The 21,926-nt window shown below is 40.5% G+C and overlaps 3 protein-coding genes across 5 annotated transcripts in view; 2 read left to right on the top strand and 1 right to left on the bottom strand.

Annotated features, from left to right (window-relative positions):
• Nucleotides 1-17: 17 nt before the first annotated feature.
• LOC118249052 (cytochrome b-c1 complex subunit 2, mitochondrial) lies at nt 18-11,223 on the top strand. The gene is made up of 14 exons (XM_035548633.2): nt 18-523; nt 1,951-2,043; nt 2,155-2,304; nt 3,202-3,266; nt 4,272-4,328; nt 4,679-4,803; nt 5,320-5,417; nt 5,847-5,904; nt 6,088-6,183; nt 7,193-7,392; nt 7,659-7,739; nt 8,293-8,369; nt 10,014-10,167; nt 10,982-11,223. The coding sequence occupies exons 1-14, from the start codon at nt 488-490 to the stop codon at nt 11,063-11,065; spliced, it is 1,374 nt and encodes a 457-aa protein (XP_035404526.1). The 5' UTR covers nt 18-487; the 3' UTR covers nt 11,066-11,223.
• A 149-nt stretch (nt 11,224-11,372) lies between these two features.
• On the bottom strand, nt 11,373-21,303 carry PDZD9 (PDZ domain containing 9). The gene is made up of 5 exons (XM_035548635.2): nt 19,937-21,303; nt 17,953-18,077; nt 15,536-15,712; nt 13,103-13,298; nt 11,373-12,103 (listed from the first exon to the last, which is right to left on the bottom strand). The coding sequence occupies exons 2-5, from the start codon at nt 17,978-17,980 to the stop codon at nt 11,785-11,787; spliced, it is 720 nt and encodes a 239-aa protein (XP_035404528.1). The 5' UTR covers nt 17,981-18,077; nt 19,937-21,303; the 3' UTR covers nt 11,373-11,784.
• MOSMO (modulator of smoothened) overlaps nt 19,774-21,926 on the top strand; it is a 31,083-nt gene continuing 28,930 nt past the window's right edge. For all 3 annotated transcript variants that reach the window (XR_007708864.1, XM_035548636.2, XM_035548638.2), the window contains exon 1: nt 19,774-20,028. Coding sequence is in view for 2 of the 3 variants with exons in the window: in XM_035548636.2 (XP_035404529.1) it covers nt 19,923-20,028 (106 nt within the window). In the remaining variant the exon portion in view is untranslated. The remainder of the gene's footprint in view (nt 20,029-21,926) is intronic.

Raw genomic sequence — 21,926 nt, 5'->3', positions numbered from 1 at the left:
CGGTCGCGCCTCCCGTTGTCCTCGCCCGCTGCTGAGGCGCCTCGCACCCCCACACACACACAGCGGGCGGAGAAACGGCCCCGCTGGGGCTTAAGCGAGCTCCAGAACCCCGAGATCGGCCGCCGGCCCCCCTCAGGCACTGCCGAGGAATGGGGCGGCTGCGAGCGCCACCGAACAGCCGCGCCATGGCTCGCTTCGGGCCCCGACAGCCCCCAAAATGGCGGCGCGCCCAGGGCCCCCACAGCCCCAAGATAGCGGCGCACCCCACAGCGCCCCGCGCAGGCCGGGCAGATGCGCCCCCCACAGGCCGGGCAGCTGCCGCCCGCGCATGCGCACGGCCGCTCCCGCCTGAGGCGGAGCTGTAACGGCGAGCAGTAGAGTTTTCGCTCTTAACCCGCTAGAAAGTCGTGGCGGCGCAGGGTGTGCTGGGAAGGCAGAGTCTTCCTCCGGGGCAGCCATCTTGTTCTCCTCAGCGGGGCGCGGCAGGATGAGGGGCTTCGTGGGGGTCGCGCCAGCTCTGTCGGTGAGCGCGGGCTGAGGGGTGCGGTGTGTCGCGGCGGGGAGGTGGAGGAGGACGCCAGGGCGGTTGTCAGAGTCTTGGTGGCTGCTGAGGGCTGGCCTCGGGGTGGCGAGCCCGGCCGGGCCGTGTCGGAGGGCAGCGGGCGGCAGCGCGGGCAGAGCTGTGGGGCTGCGCGTGAGGGGCAGGGGCAGGAGGACGGGGCCAGGGCAGAGCGAGCGGCGGAGTGGAGCCGGAGGGGGCGGCTCAAGGTCAGGCAGGCCGCGGGCCCGGCGCGGGGGGGGGGCTCCAGGCAGCTCCTGCTGGGCCGGGGGCTTCTCCCGGGGCTCCCAGGGGCTCGGCTTGGTGGGGAGGGGGGCGAGCGGCATCCCGGCGGTGCGGCTCCACAGGGAACCGGCTCGGCCTGTGGCGCTTCTGCCAAGGTGATGCCCTTGGCGAGCGGTGCCTGGCGGCGGGGTGGTGCTGGAGAACGTCCCGGGGAGGCCAGAGCACGTCCTGGGGGGGAGCTGCTTGCTGGAAGTGTCTTGAGCAGATAGCTTCTGTGTCAGCGTGTTTCGAAGTCAATTTTAGGCATACGCTACTTGTTAATAAATAAGAAGGCTTAGAGGTTAAGATTAGATGTCTTAACGAACTTGTGGTGAGGGAAGAAAGGAGTTTTTTCTGGACTCACAATATATTAAACGGTGTCTGTGGTGAAATAAGGGGGAGTACCAGTATTGTTGTCCCTACTGCTGACTGCAATGGCGTTCCTGTCACTCAGTTTTTTACTTTGAGATGTAAGGGGATGAGGTTTTTCTCTTTTTATTTGAGAAGAGCAATAAATGCACTTATTTTACAGAGAAAAAACGTGGAAGGGAATAGCATTTAAGATTTGAAATCAACATTAATGTTATTTCAGTTGCCACCTACTGAAGGGAAAGCTTTTGTGTTCGCCTGTTCAATTTGAAGGCCTACTTCTAATTATTGCTCTGCAGTTTGGGGAATTGCATCTGTGTCCTGTTTGTGCTCAGTAATCAGTGTAGATAGGTTGGTATTCTGACTCTGAGTTGAACTGCATGTACCAAATAAAGTTATCTATGAAGTTATCCTGTGTTTATGGGGATTATTGTAGCTATTTGTTCAGTTAATTCCTATATGGTAGTTTTACAGACTATATAGCGTCAACAGAGATTCATACTATGGGATGACAAAGGAGAAAAATCAGCTTTCCTAAGTACTATTTGTTGAATTTCCAGAGACCTTATATAAATCATTGCACAGATTTCAACAGTGATGTAAAAATGACTGGAGGACTTAAAAGGAAGTCACTGTTTTAATGTGGGACTTGAAGTTGTTTATTGCATTTCAACTTTAAATTCATTTGCTTCTTCAGTATACAATGTAACATGATGAACTAATTCAGAAAATCCATTCTTTTATGCTTTGTCCTCTAGAAGAGACTGTACTCACTGAAAGTAGCTCCTAAAGTTGCACCATCAGCAACTGCTGAACGAGTGAAATTATCTCCAGAGTCTGAGGATCTGGAGGTCAGTATGAATACTGGTATTTTTCTCTTGTTATTTATTTAAAAGTCAGTCAAAGAAGACCTGTGACGGTATTTCCAGTGGATCAGTAAACCAAATTTTATTTTAATGCAGATCACAAAATTACCAAATGGCTTAGTAATTGCATCTCTGGAAAACTTTTCTCCAGCTTCAAGAATTGGTGTGTTCATTAAAGCGGGCAGCAGATATGAAACCACTGGTAACTTGGGAACTGCTCACTTACTTCGTCTTGCATCTACTTTGGTAGGTGTTTATTCTCTGTTACTGTTTTTGTCGATGGATGAAATGGTGGGAGGCTTATGGCTTCAAAAAGAGGTAATATGGTAAAATGAAGTGTACGTGATCATACAGCGCAGAAAACAATGTACGTTGATAGTTGGTTACTGGGCTTAAATGCAGGAAAAATGCAATTACTTCCTGGAAGACAGTGTTATTTATTTGGCTCTGTACTTTTTCATAGTGTCTTAAACTATGTACACAATTCAACTATATTAAACTTTGCATGTAACTTGTTTAACTTAAGCTGCAATAAAAGGTAATTCAGATGTCTGATAGAAACTCGCGCGTGTATGTAGAATGTTTCCAAATCGTTGTTCTATGCTTTTCTCAGTTGTTATCTGGCTGTAGCTGCAGATGCTTGCGCATCAGCCAGGTTGTGACAGTTACTCAGCACTAGTGACTGCTGTGAAATGTGTTCTCAATCTAATTCAGTTTCAGGCAGAAAAAAAATAATGTCCCAGCTGCATATTACTTCCTTCCTAACCACTGCCAGAAGACACTTTCCCCAGACAGCTTGTAGCCTAACAGTATGTGTAGGCATTCATTGTCCTGGTTGTGTTAAGGTTATTTAAGTTAAAAATCCTATTAAATGTTTGATGAAATTTGGATTATTCTCATGGAATGGGGCTGGGGAGCAACTATGTGAGCAATTACATTGGAAAATCAGAGAGGATGGTAGAAATGATTGTGAGTAAGGGTGCAGTAAGTTGGCTTAACTTTTCTTACATATATAATGGTTTCTATATAAATGAATAAACAGATACTGTTTCAAATCTGCCTGAGTGCTGAACCACCTCAGGCAAATCTGTTCTTAAAATAGCTATAATTTTAAGTATTTTTTTCCTACTTCTTTTTTAATAGACTACTAAAGGAGCATCTTCCTTCAGGATAACTCGTGGTATTGAAGCTGTTGGGGGTAGCCTAAGGTTTGTAACCGCACATAAACCTAATCTATCTTGGTAAGATAAAAACAAGCTACATGACAAAAGGAAACTTAAAACAATAAGCATTAAAATGTGTAGGTGGTTAAGCTCAGTGTGGGAATGGTGCACATTGACAAGGAATGACTTTTGTACTTCTCATTTCACTAAGGTTCAAGAGTGCACACGTGATTTGCATTTTAAACAATAGCTTTATGAGTTGTACAGAAAGCTTAATGTGCTTTCTGCCTTTTAAGTCTTCAAGATTAAACTTGCTGAGGTCTGCTGATTTTTATTTTTTTTTTTCCCCTTCTTTTGTGAATAGATAACACTCATACTGCAGTTTTGGGAACAATTCAAACAGTTGCTGGATTTTGTGACTTGAGAGTTTAAAGCCTAGAAAACAAAACCTAAGAGAGAGAAAAGAGGGATCTAGCTGTACCTGGTTTCTTGCATTGTTTCTTGGAAATTAACCAGTAAGATTATTTTATGTAGAATTTGGTTAAAGTCAGATTTAGATAACTCTAAACTTTACCTTTTTTTGTTAAGCAAAAAAATATGTTGAAGCAAATGAAAAAGACACACTGTTTTCTGCCCAAAGAGAATCATTTCTAAATTACCTTGTTTGCTATTCATACACGTTTTTCATGTTTGGCTCTTCAGCTTTCATGTTTTGCTTTTCGTGTTTTGGCTCTTTTTTTTTTTACCTTGAATTATGATGGTATCCTATATTTGGATAGTCACATGGTACTTGTAACCTGAATATACTTATTATTACATGAATACCTAAGACATGAGTTTTAGGTATATCTATTTCTGCTATAGGACTGTGTGTGTATCAAAATGCTCCTATTATCGCTCCTTTAAACATTCATCTGAAATAGAGTTAAGGTTAACTTGTATTCTAGTCAATACCTTGCTGAAAGTTTCAGACAATGGGAGAATATGTGTAAAAGTCCACATCTTTCTATGCTCTCTGCTAAAATGGCTTTTGTATTTTTTCTCATTTAGCGTGTACTCAACGAGAGAGAAAATGACTTACTCTGTTGAATGCCTGCGTGACTATGTGTAGGTATCCAGATAAACTGTAAACCAAATAATTTTAATTGCTCTTTAGTAAAGCAGAGACTTACCGTTTTAAAGGGTGGGAGTTACACTAGTTTTAATGTCGTGGTAATAAATCAGTAAATTACTGCATTAATATTTACCTCCTGTTTTTCTCTTACAAGCATGTGAATGCGGCAGAACTGAATTAGAATTCTCATCTGTCATACAGCAGTGCTAATAACTACTCTGGCTTTACTGACATACTCTGTTGTTCATGTGTTCCTTATCCATTGGTTTGAGTTGCTTTCAACTTGAAAAGAAATACACGCTACTTCTGTTGTGTTTAATCCCTTTGTAACTTTTTTCTCTAGTGATACAGTAATGGAGTACCTTCTTAATGTCACCACAGCTCCAGAGTTCAGACGATGGGAAGTAACTGATCTTCAGCCACAATTAAAAGTTGACAAAGCAGTTGCGTTTCAGAATCCTCAAGTTGGTAGGTGTATTTTCTGATCCAATGTATTGGCTTCGTGGGAGTATCTTCAAAATGAGAAACTTTGGAAAACTTTTGCTTAGTCACCTGGTCATTCTATTTTTCACCCTTTCCCTGTTGATAGGTATGGTCTTTCTGTTGCTATGGGACTTCGTAGCAAATCCATGATTTTTTCCAGCTCCTATATAACAACGTTACTGTTTTTTACTACTCTCCATCCCAAAAGAAAAATAAACAAAAACTGATTGTATCTGCAGCTTGCTGATGAGGCCAAAAAGCATTGAGCATTTACAAGTGTTTAGTGTTTTTAAAAGGTACAAGTCTGCAGACTGTTGCTTAAGGACTTAGCTAAAACTCGATGAGTATTGGACTATTACAGTCCTGCTATTGCAGATCTTATGGGTGAATGCCTTAGTGTGGAAGTGGACCATAGCTCAGTCACTGGTGTAACATTTAGATCCATTCATAATCTTCATTAAAAGCAGCTATTATGTTAATCATAAACTTTGTTCCCATTAGGAGTGCTGGAAAACTTGCATGCTGCAGCTTACAAGACTGCTCTGGCAAACCCCTTATATTGTCCAGATTACAGAATTGGAAAAATTACACCTGAGCAGGTAGGATTCTTGTGTTATAAGTCTATCTTAGTTTCCTTACCAAGGATAGTTGATACTTGACAGAGAAAATTAATTTAGCAAATATATAGTAAGTATTTATTATCTTATTAGTCGGTGTTAAACTAATCTGTAGCCTTGACGCTTTTAGTATTGAGTTTAGAACTCACATTCACATTTAGAAAGGTTGTTAACATCAGTGGCTTTCTGTTGATAGTAAGGCTGTCGATGAAATGTAAGTGTCTTGTATAAAAGGGTTTTGTGGCTGTCACTGGAAAGCATGTAAAATGATGTTCTATAGACAGTTCTTTTTGGAAACATTGGAGTCGGTTGCTTTAGGAAGTATAAGGTCTGAACAGTGCATGTCAGGAACTCACTTGTCATTTTTGTTCTTTATAACAAATACCCTAAAATGTGACTTTACTGTTGCAGCTTCACCATTTTGTACAGAACAATTTCACAAGTGCGAGAATGGCCCTTGTAGGAATAGGTATGTATGTTCTTTAATGGACACTGCAATTCATAAGGGAAAACTACTATAGAAATATGAGTTCTGTGGAGAAGTAGATAGTTACGATACATTTAAAAACACTGTTATGTAACTGCTATAGTTTTTCAGTACTATAGTTTTTCAGTAACATGACGTTACTTGAAATAAACTATTGCATTGCAGGTGTAAAGCACTCTAACCTAAAGCAAGTTGCAGAGCAGTTTCTAAACATCCGAAGTGGAGCTGGTACTTCTAGTGTTAAGGCTATCTACCGAGGGGGTAAGTATATGTTTCCTGTACCTGTTCTGAATGATTTGGGGGGATTATTATAAATGTAGTATTATTTAAAGTTACAGCTGAAAGCTATATAGATGTGCTAAATGTTCTGCGTGGGAAATAACAGTTGAGAGGTATCTCCCACCTAGATAAACAGAGGATTTTCCTTCTCCCCACCATGGAAGGTCCTGGGATAAAACAGAATCTGTATCTTCAATAAAGCTTTACCTGCATGATCATTTGTTCTGTGAAGTGGAAAAACAAGCTAGCATATGTTTTTTCTTGGCATATTTGGGAAGATTACCTTAAAAATTGGGAAAGGTAGAGAGTAGGTTAAGAATGTCTAGAATCAGTTGGAGACTGTCTGTTAGGAAAGATATGTTAGACTGTCTTAAGTGTTTCATAAAAGACAAAGCAAGGCTTAGCTCTTTCAGAGCAGTATCTTGTTCTAATGCCACTCACTGTTCTTTAGCTGGGGTATCGGATCACTCAGTAGACAAATGGAAAAATAATCAAGTTTTGAGGTTTGAATGAAATAACTTCAGTTTCTATAAAAACAGAATATTCTTATGAACTTTTTCTGTATATTTGTTATCTGGAGACTCACTGAGTTTTATCATCTTGTACTAAGTGTGGTTTAGGATTGGGCTCAAATAAGGTGTATTAATGTACTTGGTTTTATGCTTGCAAGACTTTTTTTTTGAATGCAGAGGATTTTATTAAATGCTTTTTTCAAAGGAATGTATTTGCTTGTTTTAATAAGTGTTAAGAACAACCTCTTAGGGTTGTAAGTATAAAGGGGGTTTAATGATTAGGAAGCTACAGGATGACCTACAGCTTACTAACAGCTTCTTTCTGTCTTTCCTGACTGCATATGCAATAACTCCACAACCTGACTTCTCCATCACAAAAATAACTCCTGGGTAGAAGTGTTTCCTTTCCATACCTCTGAATGCGTAGCAGTTTATAACTGAATGCTGCATTATCTTTTATTCTGTTACTGTATTTTTAGGAGAAATCAGAGAACAGAATGGTGATAGCCTTGTCCATGCTGCTGTTGTAACAGAAGGAGCTGCTGTTGGAAGTGAGGAAGCAAATGCGTTCAGTGTCCTTCAGCATGTTTTGGGTGCTGGACCCCTTATCAAGAGGGGAAGCAATGTTACCAGCAAACTGTACCAGAGTATTGCTAAAGCAACTACTCAGCCATTTGATGTAAGTTCAAAAGGTTACTACACTGATGTTTTAAGCAAAATGCATGCTATCCTTTGAGAGGTTACTATTTCCTGCTAGGATCTTCATTAGTTAATTCTTGCATAAGGTAAAATATTTCAGAGAAGGCATTCCAATGTGATCTTTCCTTTGCACAGGTGGAGTCTAGCTTCCTGAATTCCAGTATTTTGGATCCTTATAGTAACTTTCCTATGCTCAATACTGAGTTGTTCCGATACTTGAAACAATAGATAATGTTTGTTTTTCAGGCTTCCGCATTTAATGTTAATTACTCTGATTCTGGGCTCTTCGGATTTTATACCATATCCCAGGCTCAAGACGCTGGGCAGGTGAGTTGCCGATTAGAATTGAAGTATTAACAACCTAACTGTCAAAATAGTGCTTTGGCTTGAGGCAGAGACTAGTTCTTCTTAAATACAATTGATCTGGCTTCTTGTATAAGAATGCTGCACGTTCAGTTATGACATCTCTGTAGGCTGGCAATGAGACTTACTTTCTGAAAAGTACAGGTGCGTAACATGAACTACAGCTAGTAAAGTACCATGGATTGCTGATTGTAGGACTTCACATTTTTAAACCTAAGTAGATTGTGATGAGCATGCTGGCTCTTTAAGCTGACAGAACTAAATACTCTGAAAAATGGTGAGGCCATACAAATTAACATGGTGTTGCAATTCAGATCCACACAGCTTTTTTTAATCATGTTTTGGCATTTATGGGTGTTTTTAGTTTTGTGCTAAAGCTGTTCAGCATTGAGGCTGGGCTAACGATCCTACTACTATCAACTGCTTTCCCCTGAAGTCTTTTTAAATGTCAGATAATAGAAATAACATGTTTAAATTTAATGCTGGAAGAAGTCCTATGTGATTTAATTTTTCTCAGGTCATTAAAGCTGCTTTGAACCAGATGAAGGCAATTGCTCAAGGCAGTGTCACAGATGAAGATGTCACAAAGGCAAAGTGAGTAAAGAACCATCTCATGTGATGGAGAGGTTTCTTAACATGCAGCCACTTGTCAAGCACTTAGGCTATTCTGTACAGCAGAGCTTGTATAGTGCTGTAACTATTTCTATTACGAAATGCTTGCTTTTCTGTGTTAAAATTGAAGCACTACCAGTAGACTTTATTTTCCCTGAAGCTACACCGATTCTCTGCTAACAGTATTTCCTCATAAAAACTTGTTGAAAACATGAACATTTATTTAACTAACTGTTTTGATGTAAGAAATTTGCAAGCATCAACAGATGTTGTTTTAATCATACTCTCTTGTACTAAGGCACTTAAATTAGAATTCTAAAATGCATTATTTAGGTAATTCCCTATACAGTCACACTGCAGTAATTCCTAAAACAGTCATATTAAGCAACTACACCCTTCTGAATCTTCTAAGAATAGCAGTAATGAGGATTTGCAAATGTAAAGCACTGAATTAGTGATATTACATCCAAGTGCTCTAAATATATTTTTCCCTTAGGAACGTTTGAGATGGGGAAAATTGCCGTCAGATGTGCAATAATAGCAGAGTTTCGGAGTTCCTGATTTATAGAGGGTTATGCACATTTAGTGAGGTGGTGTTTAATGCTACTCAGAGTTTAAACTGCACTGAGCCTCTAAAGCTGTAATTGGGCAATACAATACGGTACAGATTCACTCAAGTAGAAAAACGAAAATGCTGTCTGCTGTGTATATGAAATGCTTATAGGGCTCCATGTAAATCTTGATTACAGAATACATAAGCTAGACATGACTGGTTGTTCCACTGTCACTTGTAGCTAAATGGTACATTCTGTATCTTTATGTTTGGCATTACTAGTTGTGTGGATGTCTTCTAAGAAGCTGCCTAGTATTAGGGAGTTGCACACACTGGTATGGCGGTATTTATTTAGTTACTTATTTTTTAACTTCTGTAACTGCTTCACATATTTTCTGTGTTTTACACTTGTTTTATATGAGTGACAAAAAAAATACTCAAGGTCAGTGATGTTTGTAGAGTATTGCAATTCAGTCAAAAATAGCAAGGTACCTAATCCTATTCTATTGAAATAAACTATTTTCTGCCACTTTAACTTTTTTTCATTAAGATTTTCTTGAGTAGCAGTAAGACTGTCTATACCAAGAAAAAAAAAATTACGGTATAAATCTGGTGTCTTTTCACAGAAAATTGAACTACTCTACAAGGAACATTTACAATCACTGCTGCTTTACCAGAAAATTGCTCTACACACATCAGTTCTTGATAAGATGCAGGCATCAATTTCAAACCTAATTTTTTAACTTAATAGGTTATTTTGTCTAATTTGTGAAGTACTTGTATTAGTTACTTCAAACAGAAACAAATTTTGAGCTAGAGATCTCCTGATTGTGTGGGGTGGCTGATCATTCCAAGGCAGATGGTATTCCATTACCCTGTTGATTTCACGCTTTGACTATTTGTGGTGCCTCTTTACTAACCATAGAAACCTTCCATGCTTGAAAGGGAAAATCTTCAAAATCTTGAAAAGGTCAAGTGCTAAAAACTCATTGCGCTAAAAACTCATTGCACTTGCAAGGGTGGTAATAACAGGACCTACGTGCTCACTTTCTTAATGCTTTGTTTGATGGCAGAAATCAGCTGAAAGCTGCCTATTTGATGTCAGTGGAATCTGCAGAAGGTTTGCTGAATGAAATTGGCTCCGAATCATTGGTTTCTGGCACACACACATCACCATCTGTTGTTGCTCAAAAAATTGACTCTGTATCCACTGCTGATGTTGTGAATGTAAGTATGTGTCAGCATGTACAGGTGTTCCTTAATCACTATGTAAGTTTTTAATACAAAAGTGGTGCTCGTTTGTTTAAAAAACACACATATTTTCTTTTAAGCAGTTAGCTTACAAATACCAGTTGTCTATCTTTTGAGGCCTTTATTAAACAGAATGCTCTTTAATTCAATTTAAAAGACTATATATTTATTTATATAAGGCCAATGTAGCTGAGAGTACCAAACTGCCAACCAGTATTAAAGGAAAACTTGCTATGAGTTTCAGTATGGGCACTTCTGTGTTAAGACTTGTAGGAATCGTGAGCCTAGAATACTTGGTGCACTTAACTAGGCTTTCAGTGATAAGCTGATATAGCAGCAAGGTAATTCAGAATAGCAGTGTAGTTTATACTTGAAGCAAACTCCATCCAAAAACCCATCAGAGAGAAATTCTAAGACAAAAAACTTATTTTTCCTGTCATCACTTACTTGTGTTGCAGTGGTAACTAGCAATAGCTTTAGTACTAATGACAGATCCACTGTATCTTGTGGTGGTGTAATTAGAATTCCGGGAATATCCACTTCCAAAGAGTTTATGCCTTTTATAGCTAGCTGTCATTCTGCCATTCCTATTTAAAGTAATGAGGAGCTGAATTAGGAGCAAGTAAGCTTAGACAGCCAAAGGAAAGTTATTGACTTGGTGACCTACTATAGTAGGTCATGGAGTCGTTTTTATTTTTTTTAAATGACTTGAAACTGAGGCTATGAGTGGCAAGGTAAACTCTGTTGTAGTGAATATATCCTTACATCAATTTTTCTGGTGTGTTTTCAGGCTGCAAAGAAGTTTGTCAGTGGGAAGAAATCAATGGCAGCTAGTGGTGATTTGGGAAATACTCCTTTTCTTGATGAATTGTAAAAACAAAGCTGGGATACAGTTCCATGATGGACCTGAACTATAAATCACCTGTGTTCTAAAGAAATTACTACATTGTTATTTATGAATTCAGTTCTTTCAGGAAATTAACCCAGTGTAATTGTGGGCTTGCACTCATCAAATAAAGTGCTGAGTTCATACATTTTGTGTTGATTTTTTTCACTGAAGGTGGTATCTATAATGCTGGTAAGTCTGGCCTTGTGTGTTGAAGATAAAACTGCTGTGAGAAAATAAGGTAACTTTTAGTTGATGTAAAAAAATATGTATGTCAAAAATGATCCTTGTGATCCAGATAAACCTTGTAATCATTACTGGTTGTCTATGTATTCTTGTATAGGAACAGGAAAAGCTCTTGATAAACTTTGTATCTGCACCATCCTTGTGTTGCATAAATGAAGAAACTTACTTTCAAAAATAACTATATTATAGCTTCTTAGAGCTTGCAACTCCTCTTCACCTGGGACTAGTAGAGGTAGAAGTGTTTCGTAGCGTCTTGTCCACAACTAGCATTGGTAGACACCTTTGAGAGGTGGGAGGGCACTGCTAAAACAGATTTGTATAGCTATCATATAATTTTAAATATGCTAGGACTTCTGTGTTTTTGGAAGTCTAGGCATGTATTTAAAAAAAAATCAACTTTTGAAGAAGTCAAAGTTTTGAATTATTCCAAAGCAAAGGCAAATTCCTTCAGACAGGTTGTCTTATACAGAAGAATGGGAAGAAGAGGAACTGGTCTCACTGTTTTCCACAGTCCGGTATGAAGGAGGTCCAACACCACTAGCATCAAACTCAGAATTGCACAGTGCGTCAACATTATGAAGAACAATGTCACACCCACTGTCTCTCCCTTCTGTAAGTGTCTGGATTGTATCAGATACATACCAAATCTTGTATATTGATGGTAATTCATGAGTAAACTCAGAACAGGATGACTGGGAAGATGTATACTGAAAAGTTTCTGAGTCTGTATCATCATCACTACTGGTCCCCGTGTCTTCGTCCTCAGTGTCTTCACTTGTGCTGAAAGGATACAGTGTGGAATTACTCAGATGTGATAATTCCCTTAGTCATTTAGTTACCTTGCCTAACCACGGAGTCTTTTTTTTTTTGCAAATACTTGTTCTAAAGACAAGTTCATTGTTTCTGTAGATGCTCTAATACCAAAGTAATACTATTGTCCATTGCCCTTTGCACACTGTTTCCTTTGGACTCTAGTGGCTAAGCTGTTGTTTGGTCAAAAGAAAAGCAAGCTACCATTTTTCTGCTCCTTCTGAATAGTAAATACTTCGATTTATTTAAACATAAGCCTAGAGGTTTAATCTTTTAGAAAGCCTTTTGATGCGTGAGCTTCCTCTCTGTCTCATTGTTAGGCTGTTCCAGTCTAATTATCTGTTTTTCATAGTTAGGTTCCTTCCCTTAGCTCTGAAGTTTTCTATTATAACTTTGTGCCTCAGGAAAACTTGTAACTGCCATGTGTCCCATCTAGATTAATTACACTTGCTATATGAACCACCTTTAGGATTGCGAGCAATACAGTTTTAAAAGCTGCTGTATTTATGTAGTGGTTCTTCCAGGGTATGTGCTTTTCCCCTCACGGTGAATTTAAAAATGTTATTCGCCACTGTCAGTAGTTTGAGTTATTAAGAAACAGTTTAGCTTTTAACATGGTTCTGGCAAGACCTCCATCTTGAGATCATTGGTTACTTGTAAGTGTCTACATCCTTGGCTATTACAAATTAATATGGCCTCGTGGACTTAAGGGGAATTATTGGAAACCAGAATTTTTATAGTTTCTGTGGAGAAAGGGGAATGTCTAAAATAATATTTATCCTGTCCCTGTCATGAATGAAACTAGAAAAGTAAACATGTCTCTTGGTATTCGATATTTCATATTACAATTTGCCATGAGAGAAAGTAAAAATCTTTACAGACCCCTGAAATGAAAAAACTAATACTCTTTCTTGCTAGACTAATAAGCAAGGTATGAAATTCTAGTTATGTACAACACTTATTTCTTACTCTGCTGTTGTCACAGGAAGCTTTACTTCAGGAATTAATTCAACTGCACTCTGCCAGTGTTGAGGTACTTCAATAAAATCTCTGTAAACCCTGATTTGTAGAGTAGTCCCTACAGGAATATTGAGCAGGAGTTTCCCAAGCTCTTGCAGAGTACATCCTAAAACGTCAGCATGTCCAATCTTTATTAGAACATCACCTGCCAAGGAAGAAAATTGACAGCAATCAGTTTTAAAGACTTTTTCAAGTTTATGTCCATATTACAAAATAGATAGTCTTAATTGCTATATTTTTGCTTTTTTTTTTTTAATGCATGTTTAGCAGCTCTTCAACTGGATTCAACTTTTGCTTTTTTTTTTTTAATGAAAGAAAATTCTTTAACAGCTCTGTCAAGAACTAACTTTTTTACAACAGTAAGGAAAGCTGCAGTTGACTTACATGCTTCGGGATGTTTTTGAATCAATGTACCATACTTTAGATTGCGTATTCAGTGTTACCTTGCATTTCTGTGGGGTTTTATTAGGGAAGACAAAGGTACCATGGTGAATGCTCTGATCAGTAACATTACCTGTTGTGAAGAGGAGCAATTATTAATAAATGCGTATTGAACTGCAACAGAACAACATAGGGAATTTAAACAAGCAGTACAGCTGTCTGCCGCCATAATAGGCAGATCAAGGAGCTTCACTCCCTTTGCTCTATTTTCTTCTTAACTCTTTTTGGGTTACAAATGCCTGTATTTGAACCATATTTTCATTCACTTCTTCCATTAACTGCTCTTCCTACTCCATTATCATCACACTTTTTCTCCACTCTAGCTTGACGCAAGGTACTGGTTCTACTAGGGCACAAACATGAAATTCTGGAACAAGTACCAAGATAGCAGATACTAAAAAAACAACAGAAAACTTTTTACCAACAGTTGTAAGTTCTCAGCCTCACTTAATCAGAAAGGTAAATCATGCAAGTTATATGTTTCAAAATACATAGCCATAAATTTTAAAAATATCTCCAAGAAGCTACTGGTGTTTAACAGATTATTTCAGAATTCTGATTTTCTGCCCATACTATGCTGATAACACTGCTGTGGCAAGTCAAAGCTATTTTTGAATTGCAGACATAAGATAGTTTTGCCTCAGCTTCAGCATCTATACACTGAGAGTCTGATACACTACCCAGCTTTTCAGTTCACCTATCAGTTTTGTGCTAAATATCCTTCAGTGGCCCCTAAAGATTTGTGTTGGGATAACCTCTTGCAGCGTGAAGGTACTTTGAGGAAGCACTTATACTAAGCAGCCCTATTTCTTCTTTTTAGCATACATGTTAGCATACGTATGTATTTGGTGAGTCTAGCTGTAGGATTTTAAGACATTAGTGCCTCTTACTACCCGTGTTAACTTCTACCTTATCCCTGTTAAATTCAACAGAATCACACAAGCTCTTTTAATAAACTATAAGCAGCCATGTAGATCTTTTTTCCTCATGCTTAAAATTCTAACTCTCTGAAACGTGAGAAGAAAGAGCTGCCAGAATTATAAGGACAGTGCTGGAAAAATTGTTCTAATTTGAAGATAAGCGTTTTCACTGGACAGGCAGTAAATTTTAAATTAATTTCTTTGTCTTAGTTTCATAGATTTCTATGTTAGAGACAAATTAATATTTGGTAATAACGTAGCACACTGTCATCCCCAAACTGTAGTTCATGAGTCTAATGTAATAGGTCTAGGGACCCATACAAAGCAGTCAAATTTACAGAGCTTTCAATTACAAGCCTAATATAGGTGTCTGATGTTTCACAAGAAACCTTAATCAGTAACAGTCTGTTAGTACTCATAAGGCACATTTCAGGTTTAAAACATTTAGAAAGGGGAACACCTCCATGGGTTGTCAGAGCATAGAGATTAGTCCATTACCACTTTCTAACAATTTTGTAAAATGAATAGAAATAAAAAGCAAACAATAAGGCAAATTAATTTCAAGCCCTCAGGAAGTTTTGCATTATTTGTAGAATGGAATTATTTGAACAACAATGCACTGAACAAAGAAAGAAATTATTGAAATCTCATTGCTATATAATGGTAATAGACAAACTATTCTTGAACAAACCTGCTGATGAATAGGAAATCTGTTTTATCTGCAGAATAATATAAAGATTTAAACCTTGATCTGATTATGAAATAGTTGTCCGTATCAGCTATTTTAAGATCACAGGTATTCCATTACAATGGAATGTTGGCACTGAGCTTTATACAGTTTGTGCTAGTTTCTTTGCTTTGTGTTTTTTGAGTTTCTTCTGATGTGTGTAAGTGTAAATAAATCAGAGACAGGCCTGAAACATAAATGCAAAATAGCAATATTTTTAATGCTATTAAATTTGAATATTACTGGTTGTGGTGTTTTTTTTTGTTGTTGTTGGGTTGTTTTGTTTTGTTTTACCTGGTTTCAGCTTTCCATCTTTAGCTGCAGAGCTTTTCTCGACCAGGCACATTATCTGGAGATATGGTCCATTCTGTATGATTATAAGACCCAATCCTTGTTTGCCCATCCTAATACGTGCCTTTAATACTGTAGTCTGTCTGTGCTGAGTAATGTTTTCCAGTGCTGGTAATTGTCCTTTGAAAAGCCAGGGGAAAAATTGAATAGTTTAAACTGTGATATCGTTATTCAATAAAATGTTTAAGGAGACATTTAGCAGAGGCTGCACCCATTCTTGATTGTCTAAACAGTTAAGTCCCTCATCCTTAACTGCTTCTCTTAGAAGCATTGCCTGCTGAGTAGCTGACAAAAAGCTATAATAACAACACTCAAAAAAGTCAGTTTACTCCATAAACTAGCTCTCTGCAAATAAATATCTTGAAAGTATTTTTTATTTAGAAATTTATTTCTTAAAAGTCACACATTTTCACCAAGAAAAAAAATCCAATACTTCTCTTACTTAAATATTCATTACAAAGGCTGATGTATTCAGGGAAAGTAGAGACCAGGGTACAGAATCACAGAGCAGAGGAGCTGTCAGCTGTTAAGAAGTTCAAGAAAGGATTGACTTCCTACCAAAATGGAATTTTTCATATCAGTATTTACGGAGGAGATTGATTTATGAATTTCCAGCAGATTGGTTTCACACCCTACTGCTGACATCATGAGAAGCAACTGCAATTGCCATATTTAGCACCTGCAGAAATAAAATACTCTTGAGCATCCACTATCCGTTAAAATGCATAATACATGTAATACAATATAAACGACGTTATCCTAGCATCTCCACCAAGAAATATAATAGGGTAATAAACTACATTCTCCATCTCTCAAGCCTATTCTCCTCATCAATAACCAGGAAAAGTTAAGACTGACACACAAATGCTTGAGATTCCTAAAATAAGCCATCTTCTATTAAAAATGAGTTATAAAATGCTCTGTTTTAAGTAATCTCTAAATATTACTTCTAACGGTAATAACTTGAACTGCTTGAGATGTCTGTCTCCAGCTGTCTGAAATCACTTAATGAAAATTCCCACTATTTTTCCCTTTTGTAAAATATGGAACCTTCGTCACCTTTCCAATGTCTTCTGTAAATCTTTGGATCAGGCTCTAATTGACAGCATAGAATATAAGAAATTAGGATTAAAAGCATAGTAATGTGAACATGTGATTTGTCAGTTTGGCTGCTGAACTGAAAAACAGAGAAGGAAGCAGAAACAGTTTGAATTTTCTTTTCCTTCCCCATGACAAATGCGGGATTTTTGTTGTTGATGAGCAGAGTACTATATCTGATTTGAATGAAGTATTTAATTTTCAGGGCTGTTTAAGAAAACAAAGGAAGACTGACACTGGAACACAGTCTCAGAATTCTGAGATGTCAGATGTCTGGCCTGCTACTCTTTCACCAGCTCAGGAATTTATGCAAAGTGGTGCAGTATTAATGGAAGGGATTTAAGCCTTTCCCAGGGTGTTCTTGCTCTTTTCAATACATGTGTTTCAATCTCCTTCAGCCAGAAGGGGGAACTGAATGCTCATTTCCTACTTCCAGGATGAGTACTTAACTCCCAGGCCAATGAAGGTAAACAGATGATATTGAGATGCAGGGCTGCTTTATATCATTTTCTATCCACAACTTTTCAGCAAATTCTATTAATTCTTGAACAGTTGTAGGTCTGCAAATGATCACCACTGGGGAAAAAAAATGCTAGTAACAAATCCAGACAACTCTAATTTGAAGCCAGAATCCTGATTTTAAGTTTATTTTCATTTAAGTTATCTTGCTGGGCATAATAGTTTTAAAGCCATAAAAGCTGTGACTAATTCAAAGCCCACAAAACGTTTAAAGACAATGCTGTGATTTCACTTTCAGACTTTTTTCCTTTAACCATACATGGTATCAGTCTATTTAGTCTCTAAGGATTTACTTTAAGGATTTATTATTTAAGGATTTATTTAAGGATTTATTTTAAGGATTTATCTTGATTTACTCATTGTTCTGTCACAGAATTTACATTACAGTTCCCTTAACATTGTACTGATTTTCTTCAAGGTCACCCTTAAATTCTGCAGTTTCTGCAGGCAGTAGCACAGGATCTTATCCTGTCCTCTTCTGCTGAAGAGCTTTCGTTTCCTTTTGCCATTTGCCTATGATTCCACTCCAAATACTCAATCTCAAGAGCAGGAATATCTCGATACTATGAAAATGTGGGGCAATGGGACTCTGTGAAGGAGGTATACTGATAGAAGGATTTCAGAAGCTTCAGACTACTGAAATATAGGACTGGAAAAACAGTATCAGGACAGGAGTGAGGAGGTGGAAATGAAGAGGAAAAAGAAACAGAGAGAGATTGAAACATCCTTAGTTTCATCCCCACCTGTAGCCCAAGACTGTTTATGTTCCATTGAATCCAGGCAAAGAGATGTTTCTATGCAGTCAAAATCACTGGGCAGGTGGGTCTTCGGTGAGCCTCTTGGAAATGCACTATGCCTCCATGATGACCTGTAGAGGAAGAGTGTACTGGCAGACAAGGAGGCCACCTCAACCCCTACTAACTGCTCAGAATGCTGGGGCAGGCAGATTCCGAGCCCCCCGCACCGGGTGAGCAAGAGTCTGCTGGCCAGAGATGCAGGCACAGGGACATGTGGCATAAGCCAAGGATGTGGCTGCACCCAGGGGACTGCTGCAGTCTGGAGAAGTTACTCAATTTAGGTTGCCTGTCTGTCAGTATCTCAGCCCTGCATGGGGCCTCAAGACTTTCCAGAGAATCTGTGTACTTCACACAGCATCCTTTGGCATGTGTTTGCCTCTGAATAAACCTGAGAAAAACTAAGTAACTGACCACAGAGTCTGCAGGGTATGAAGACTGTATTCTGTCACTATTTCTGACTTCAGATTTGTCTGTGTGTCAGAAACCAGTTAAATAAATCTTCCTTTTCTGTGTCCTCTCTACCCCTCCTTCCTTTACTCCCGTTCCCGTGAAGCTGAGTTATTTAATGATAAACTGATTTTGAGGCAGACTTTTACATAATGCTTGCACTGAAACTATTTAAACACCACTTAAAGCTGGTTTAACTAAAGGATAGTTACAGATGATTCTTGGAAATAACTTCTTTTTAAGTCAAGACTGCTGGATTCCCATTGTTAGTGCAATATGATTTTAAAATATTTTTAATAAAATCTCAATTCTCCCACTTCTGCCACACACCAATTGTTCCCTGTTAGAAGGAGACAATTTCAGCTTTTTTTCATCAAAAGCCCTATTATGTTCTCCACCCTTATGAAAATCTGTCGAGGCTAGGAGAATAAATACAACTCTTGTCCTCAAAATAGTAAGGCTCACTGATTTCTGTTGAACACTAAGTTTGCTTTCCTAATATCTCCTTTTTTTTGGTACAGCGTGCCATCTGCATTACAGACAAACAAAAACAAACTGCATGGTCGCCTGCTTGGTGTCTGGGTCAGTTCGGATTGGCTTTCAGATACGTCCAGCTCCACTCCTCTGTACGAACAGGTGGGTGGTTGCTGTTGGTAGGAGAAAACATGAACGCAATCGGGTATTTTATAAGCACCTGTAGGTTTGGGGACTGCTGGATGAAAGCCAATTAGTTCACATCGCCATGCCAGAGTCAGAATACCGATGGGGTGGTTGCTGTGACTGAAACTGGGCTGCCTTCCCTCGTTTGGAGCATCTTTAACTGCCTCCAAGCATTTCCCTCTCCCTCCAGTATGGGTTAACCCTCAGAAAAGCCTGTCATGAAACACTGAGGTATTCGGGTGAGTTCTGGACATCATGAGTTAGTTCTTTTTTCCAACACAGCACAGGGACAGCAATTTCAGCTCGAGGCAGCAAGAAGGACGGGTTGAAAGGTGAAAAACACCTTGGGGGGGACAGGGGAGCGTCAGGGGGGAACTGGGGCGCCTCAGAGGGGCCGAGACACTGCCCCCTCAGGTACCGCCTCCCCTCAGCGGTGACACGCCTGAGCAGCAGCCCGGGACAGGCCACGCCCTCTCCCCGAGGCCACGCCCCTCTCCGGTCGCCGCTCCCGGTACGGCGGCGGTAGGTCCCGCCCCCTCTTGAAGCCCCGCCCCCCCGGTAAGCCCCGCCCCGCCCGGCGCGGCCCGAAGGCGGCGGGTTTCCCTTCCGGAGCAGCCGCGTGCCCCCCCTCTCCCCCCCCCGCCCGCCGGGTTCGTTTCCGGCTCGGCCCGGGGTCCCCGTTAGTGGCGCCGCCGCCGCCGCGGGGAGCGCGGGGCCCATGGAGCCGCGGCTGTGAGGCGCCCCCGGCCCGGGCCCGCTGCGGGGGGAGCCGGGCGGAGGCAGCCGGGCGGAGGCGGGATCCGCCGGAGATGGACAAACTGACCATCATCTCAGGATGCCTCTTCCTGGCCGCCGACATCTTCGCCATCGCCAGCCTGGCCAACCCCGACTGGATCAACACCGGGGAGTCCGCGGGTGAGGGGGCGACGGGGCCCGAGCGGCCCGGGGCTGGGGGCTGGGTGCTGGGTGCTGCCGGTGCCCGGTCCTCTGGGAGCGGCGGGTCGGGTCCTGCCGCTGTGCCTGGTGCGGGGAGGCGCAAACCCTGCTCCCCCCTCTTGTGTGTGCGCAGGACGTGCTCTGCAGGCTGGATTTTGCCAGCTTCTGAGCCTAGAGCTCGCCTGGCTTTAGTTTGGAGCCTGGCGTTGTGTTCCCTGAAGAGCGAGGCTCTTTGCTCGTCTTTTTCCTAGTGTCTGTGAGCAGTTCAGCCCGCCGGTGGGACACGTGTGGTGCCAGGCGACAGGCAGAGTGACAGGAGGGGAGCAGCTCCTTCACCTCCTGCCACGGAGGAGCCCGGTCTCCTTGTCAGGGAGGCAGGCTGGTCTGCTGCAGGTCAAACTGACTTACGCTTCTGATTTCCAAGCAAACCATAGGTATAGAGAAAAGGGGTGCTGGAGTAAAGCCTTCTGTGGTAAATTCTTGCAAAGGGCTTTAAAGGTTTTCTTTCTCCGTCTTGCGTCTTCCCTGATGCTCAGTGTCTGTGAGAGGATGGAGCTGTTTTCAGAGGGGTTGCGTTTCCTTTCCTCTGATGAAGTAGCATATTTAAAATGTTGGCTATTGGAGACAGGTGACTGGGCATTCCCTCTGACCAGGCTATCTTCATCTTTGTGACTTGCTTGACTAGCTTCTAGTTGCCTAGGACAGAACCTGGCTTTCCCTGCCTGGTCCAGAGAGGAACGAGTCCCTTCCCTTCCCAAAGTTCAGCATTCAGGATCTCCCTAGATGCTTTCACTCCTCCCTATAGCTAATTCTGCTGATCTTCCTGCCTATGCCTACATAAAGTAGTCGATTCTTTCCTCTTATAGGTCCACCTAGCAGCAGTGCTGTAGCAAGGAGCCCTTCTTTAGGTGCTTAAAGTCAAATAAAATAATCTTCATTTGAAACATTTAAGTATGTATACCTATCTTAAGTCGTTCCTCTTGTTCATATACCCTATGCAGTGTTGAAAATGTTGGATTCTCTCAGCCTGTACAGAAGTGAGATAATAAAAACTGTTTCGAAAAAATTGCTCGTGGAGAAGAGAAAAGAGGTCTTTGTGGAGCTAAGTACAGCCCACTGATATCTCTGTTAAAGAAAAGTGTTTAATACCTACTCATAAAGCAAAAATTGCTTCTTGATGTATTGTGCCCAGAAATCATTAATTCTGAGTCGCTTGATGGATGATTACTTGAGGATCATCTGCCATTCCTATCCCGTACTGCTTTTAGGGCTACAAAGAAATTTCGGTTTTAATTAAGCTGGTAAACGTGAAATCTGTAGGGATTTTTCTGAAGCACTTAACTTCTTTAATTATATTTTGACGGACCTAAAACTGGCTCTTTTGCTATGTTTTGAAGCCAAACAAGTTGATGGCTTTTTAAAGTCACAAAGGAGAGCTAGCTGTTATATGGCTGCTTCCTTAATGACCATTTTGTAGATTTTATTGATGTGGGATTTGATGTCCTCTATCACGAGACTTCTGGTTAAAAGCAATGTAAACATTTATTCCCAGTACTTAAAGCTTTGCAAATGAGCCTTTTGCCCAAATGGCAAAGCAAGGAAGTGCACGGATGCCCATTGAATCGAGGACTTCCTGTAGTAAACACGGTAGTATTGATTTAGGAGGGGATTGTGTTTGAGTGCCATTCAGTAGCCAGAGGCTGCTGTGAAGGAGGACCCAGGAAGACGCTGCCCTGACCATAAACCCTGTCGCAGCTGCTAGCGAGATTCAGGGACGCTTAGCAGAATACCACACTTGAACTGCATTCAATCCCTCAGACTTCCATCCGTACAGCTAAGTACTGTTTTGAAGCGTCGTGCCCTCAGCTGGTGAAAGA

Source organism: Cygnus atratus, chromosome 15 (genome assembly GCF_013377495.2).
Source record: "Cygnus atratus isolate AKBS03 ecotype Queensland, Australia chromosome 15, CAtr_DNAZoo_HiC_assembly, whole genome shotgun sequence".
NCBI lineage: Eukaryota > Metazoa > Chordata > Aves > Anseriformes > Anatidae > Cygnus > Cygnus atratus.
The sequence above is the reverse complement of the archived record's forward strand: the minus strand, read 5'-3'. Positions and strand labels throughout refer to the sequence as shown.

Bases quoted from the DNA above. Each gene is read 5' to 3' on its own strand.
- PDZD9 (XM_035548635.2), bottom strand. From the start codon at position 17,980: ATGGAACATAAACAGTCTTGGGCTACAG. The intron at 15,713-17,952 runs GTGGGGATGAAA...GGCTTTTCAAAG, and splicing joins TAAACAGTCTTGGGCTACAG to GACAATTACCAGCACTGGAA. The intron at 13,299-15,535 runs GTAAAACAAAAC...CTTCCTTGGCAG, and splicing joins AGATGGAAAGCTGAAACCAG to GTGATGTTCTAATAAAGATT.
- LOC118249052 (XM_035548633.2), top strand. From the start codon at position 488: ATGAGGGGCTTCGTGGGGGTCGCGCCAGCTCTGTCG. The intron at 524-1,950 runs GTGAGCGCGGGC...TTTGTCCTCTAG, and splicing joins GGGTCGCGCCAGCTCTGTCG to AAGAGACTGTACTCACTGAA. The intron at 2,044-2,154 runs GTCAGTATGAAT...ATTTTAATGCAG, and splicing joins CAGAGTCTGAGGATCTGGAG to ATCACAAAATTACCAAATGG.